Source organism: Tyto alba, unplaced genomic scaffold (assembly GCF_018691265.1).
Source record: "Tyto alba isolate M040663 unplaced genomic scaffold, T.alba_DEE_v4.0 Super-Scaffold_19, whole genome shotgun sequence".
Taxonomy (NCBI): Eukaryota; Metazoa; Chordata; class Aves; order Strigiformes; family Tytonidae; genus Tyto; species Tyto alba.
Window position 1 is genome coordinate 12,880,606 of NW_024881281.1, and position 3,254 is coordinate 12,883,859.

Sequence of the window (3,254 nt, forward strand, 5' to 3'; positions counted from 1 at the left end):
AGCTTCAGGAAAAAATGAAACAATAACAAAAGGCTTTTTTTGCATTAGGAAGAAGAAATACAGACTGGACCAGGATGGCTGCAAGGCCATGTTGTGGGGTCATTTCTTCTCAGTGTGCAGAAGCAGAGGAGTGCTGAACACTATTGCAATGGGCAAGTCATGCCCAGCACTGTGCTATTACTGTTGGGACCTGCTCCCTACCATTCACGTCCCCACGAAAATCCATGTCCTTGGAATGACTCCAGAAGGTTTACTGGTGGCTGTTTTACCCCTGCAGCATAGCTGAATCCTTCCCTTTGTTCTACAGGTGGGATAGTGGAGAACAAACCCCATTGGGGTTGATCAGAAAGAAAGCAGGGGTCCCTGCCCCTCTCCAGGCAGCACCGGCAGGACCCAGCTGCACAGTGAGGCTGGCAGGCAGAGATGTGGTGATGTCTCAGAGGAACAGATATGTATGAGGAGAGACAACACAGGAATGCTGACAGTGTGTGTGTGGGTGCCTGTGGGCTCTGTGCAGGGAAATACTGCTGCATAGCTGGCAGAAATGGCTAGGAGGGGTGGGCATGGGCAGGGAATTGGCCCTGCTCTGCACCCCAACACCCTCAGCATGAGGGACAATGAGCAGCTCATGAGCCCCGGGTACCTGCCAGCTCCCGCGTCAGCCCCAGCACTGCAGCCACTCCATGTCCTCTGCTTCCTCCCATCTGACCGTGAGAGGCTCTCCCTGCTCCCCCCACAAAGCCTCTGGCAGGATTTTACCCCTTACAGCAAAGTGTCCCGTCACCACCCCATTGCACACACAGCACACCCAGGCACCGCTTTGGGGTGTGGTGTGTGGGGCTGGGAGCGGCGAGCAAGCATATGGAATGTGCCTGGGGTGTGTGGAGAGCATACTCATGTATGTAAAAAAACCATATGTGCATACAAACATGTCTAATTCTGTAGAGATTTGGGGAGGCAGGGATATATGTGGTGGGGAAATGAGGTGTCAGTGGATATTTGTATTTGTGCAGTATAGAAACTTTATGGGTTTGCCTCAAGCCATTTCTCATCATCACATGCCATATAGAGTGTGTGGCTAGGCTCAGGGTGAGGTTCTGTCTCAGTGCTGGTGAACATATACAGAGGCACATAAAGGAAGAAAAGCAGAGGTTTTGTACAAATTCTTTATTCTCAAGTATCATGACTTCACATGTGTAAGCCAGGGCCACCCATCATCCAATGCTGAGATGCTGAGCCACCCTTCCATAAATACCTTCCCTTCCACCCGCCCATAAATAGCATTATTATCCACAGAAGAAAGTGCTGCCTATCCTATATGATAATTTCTGAAATTTTAAATGAAAATTTTAAATAATATAAAAACAATAGAGGTACAGTCCCATGGGCCTTCCCAGGCCACAGCAGAGGTGTCAGGGCAGAGGGATGAGGTTGCAGACTGGTCTGTGCAAGCCAAGGGCAAGTAGCAGCACCCCAACACGAGGTGTCTCGTGGTGTCCTTCCAGCAGTCCCCCGGAGCCTCCTGAAGATGTTGTGGGTTTATGAAGCTCCTGTTGCCCCAATGTTCTGCTCCATCACAGGAGCTCAGAATAATGCAACTCATGCCTGATAGCAGCTACGCTTGCCGCTTTCTTTACTCAGTTCTGCTTCAACATTTGTAGGTAACTTCGAACCCAGGTGTCACTGGGATTGGCACAGACCTGGCGGCCTTTCTTTGTGATGAACCTGTGGAACGGGGACGAGACACATTAGATCTCTGCTCAGACCTACATCCCAGGAGAGCCTGGATCCCAGCTTTGGGGCACTGCAATATCCCCCATTCCTACCCTTTTTCCACACTACCTCCTCACCTCCTGCAGGAACATCCCTGGGTGTCCCCACAAGAGCATTCTTGGCAGTCCCTGTGCACGCCCTTTCCCCTTGGGGTTCCCCTCACCCTGCTCTGTTCGTGCAGCCCCCCGTGCCCGCACCCACCCTGCAGAGCTCGTCACTCGCACACGCACACCCCGCAGCGACTGTCCCCGCGCTGCCCCAGCTGGTCTGCACCCAGGAGCCAACACTGGTACTCACACAATGGCCGGCAGCGTGCAACTGGTGCTGGTGCTATAGTGACGCAGGATGAGCTTCCACGGGAGCTTGTGGTGTGTGTAAGAGAAGCAGCAGATTGGGAGGTCGGATCCAACTGGAAGAGGCAAGAAGAGGCAATGTGAGCTGTGTGTCAGGAGCAGTGAGCCCGTCAGCTCAGGGAGCCATGCTAGCAGGGAAGGGAGTGAGGAATTTCAGAATAATTAAGGTTGAAATGGAAATTGGGGATCATCTGGTCCAATGCCAGGAACAGTATTGTCATGTACTGAGGGAGATTCCCACCCAGTCATTGCTCACAGCTTTGTTTCCCCACCTCCCCCAGACCCAGGGCAGAGACTGAAGTCTCTAAACTATAACCAAGAATAAGTACTCTGAGCCCAGGATGATGGATGGATGGATGGATGGATGGATGGATGGATGGATGGATGGATGGATGGATGGATGGATGGATGGATGGATGGATGGATGGATGGATGGATGGATGATGATGGCTAGATGGGGGTCTAATTCTGGGGTTCCTACATGTAGCTGATCTCAGTGCAGAGCAGAGAGTGGTACAAATGCTGAAAAATTCCCAGTTATCTGCCAGGGGACCTCAATGGAGAAATGATAACAAAGGCTCAGATCTGTTCTTCCTTCACAAATGAAAAAGCAGGACTCACCTGGGCCAGAGAGAGTTTGGGAGCAAGAGGCTGCAATGATAAGAACAAAAATGACTGCAGAGACCTTCATCTTCCCGACGGGTGAGGGCAGTCAGAGCAGCACCAGAAGCTCCAGCAGACGCGACTCCAACTGCTGCAGCTGGATTCAGCTCCCTTTTAATAGGGAGTCCTGGAGGCAGCAGGGAGAAGCCCAAGTGGAAATTCCAGAATGATGACAGAGGATGTCACGAAAGTGAAATAGCTGAAGGGAATTTGTAAAAAAAAAAAAAAAAAAAAAAAAAAATCGGAAAGAATGGGATATGGTTCACATTGGAGCCAAGTATGTTGAGCAATGACTTGGTGCTCATTTTCGATTTGATCAAATCAAAACGAAACCAAAATGTGCCAAGTGGCATAGCCACAAAGAGAAGAACTCTTTATCTGAACTATGGGAGGGATTTTCCCTGTCAGTCTGCATAGCAAAAGATACAGTGTTTGTCTAAGATTATGCAACTCTGGAAAAACAAA

General features: G+C 50.4%; 1 protein-coding gene across 1 annotated transcript; it reads right to left on the minus strand.

Annotated features, from left to right (window-relative positions):
* Window positions 1-1,187: 1,187 nt before the first annotated feature.
* Window positions 1,188-2,924, minus strand: LOC104361839 (C-C motif chemokine 4). Its single transcript, XM_009968041.2, has 3 exons — window positions 2,748-2,924; window positions 2,071-2,182; window positions 1,188-1,725 (listed from the first exon to the last, which is right to left on the minus strand). The coding sequence occupies exons 1-3, from the start codon at window positions 2,815-2,817 to the stop codon at window positions 1,638-1,640; spliced, it is 270 nt and encodes an 89-aa protein (XP_009966343.2). The 5' UTR covers window positions 2,818-2,924; the 3' UTR covers window positions 1,188-1,637.
* Window positions 2,925-3,254: the final 330 nt, after the last annotated feature.

Excerpts from the sequence above, each read along its gene's own strand:
- LOC104361839 (XM_009968041.2), bottom strand. The coding sequence starts at position 2,817 with ATGAAGGTCTCTGCAGTCATTTTTGTTCTTATCATTGCAGCCTCTTGC. Across the intron at positions 2,183-2,747 it reads CCAAACTCTCTCTGGCCCAG|TTGGATCCGACCTCCCAATC; the intron begins GTGAGTCCTGCT and ends TGCCTCTTCCAG. Across the intron at positions 1,726-2,070 it reads TGCACGCTGCCGGCCATTGT|GTTCATCACAAAGAAAGGCC; the intron begins GTGAGTACCAGT and ends CCCGTTCCACAG.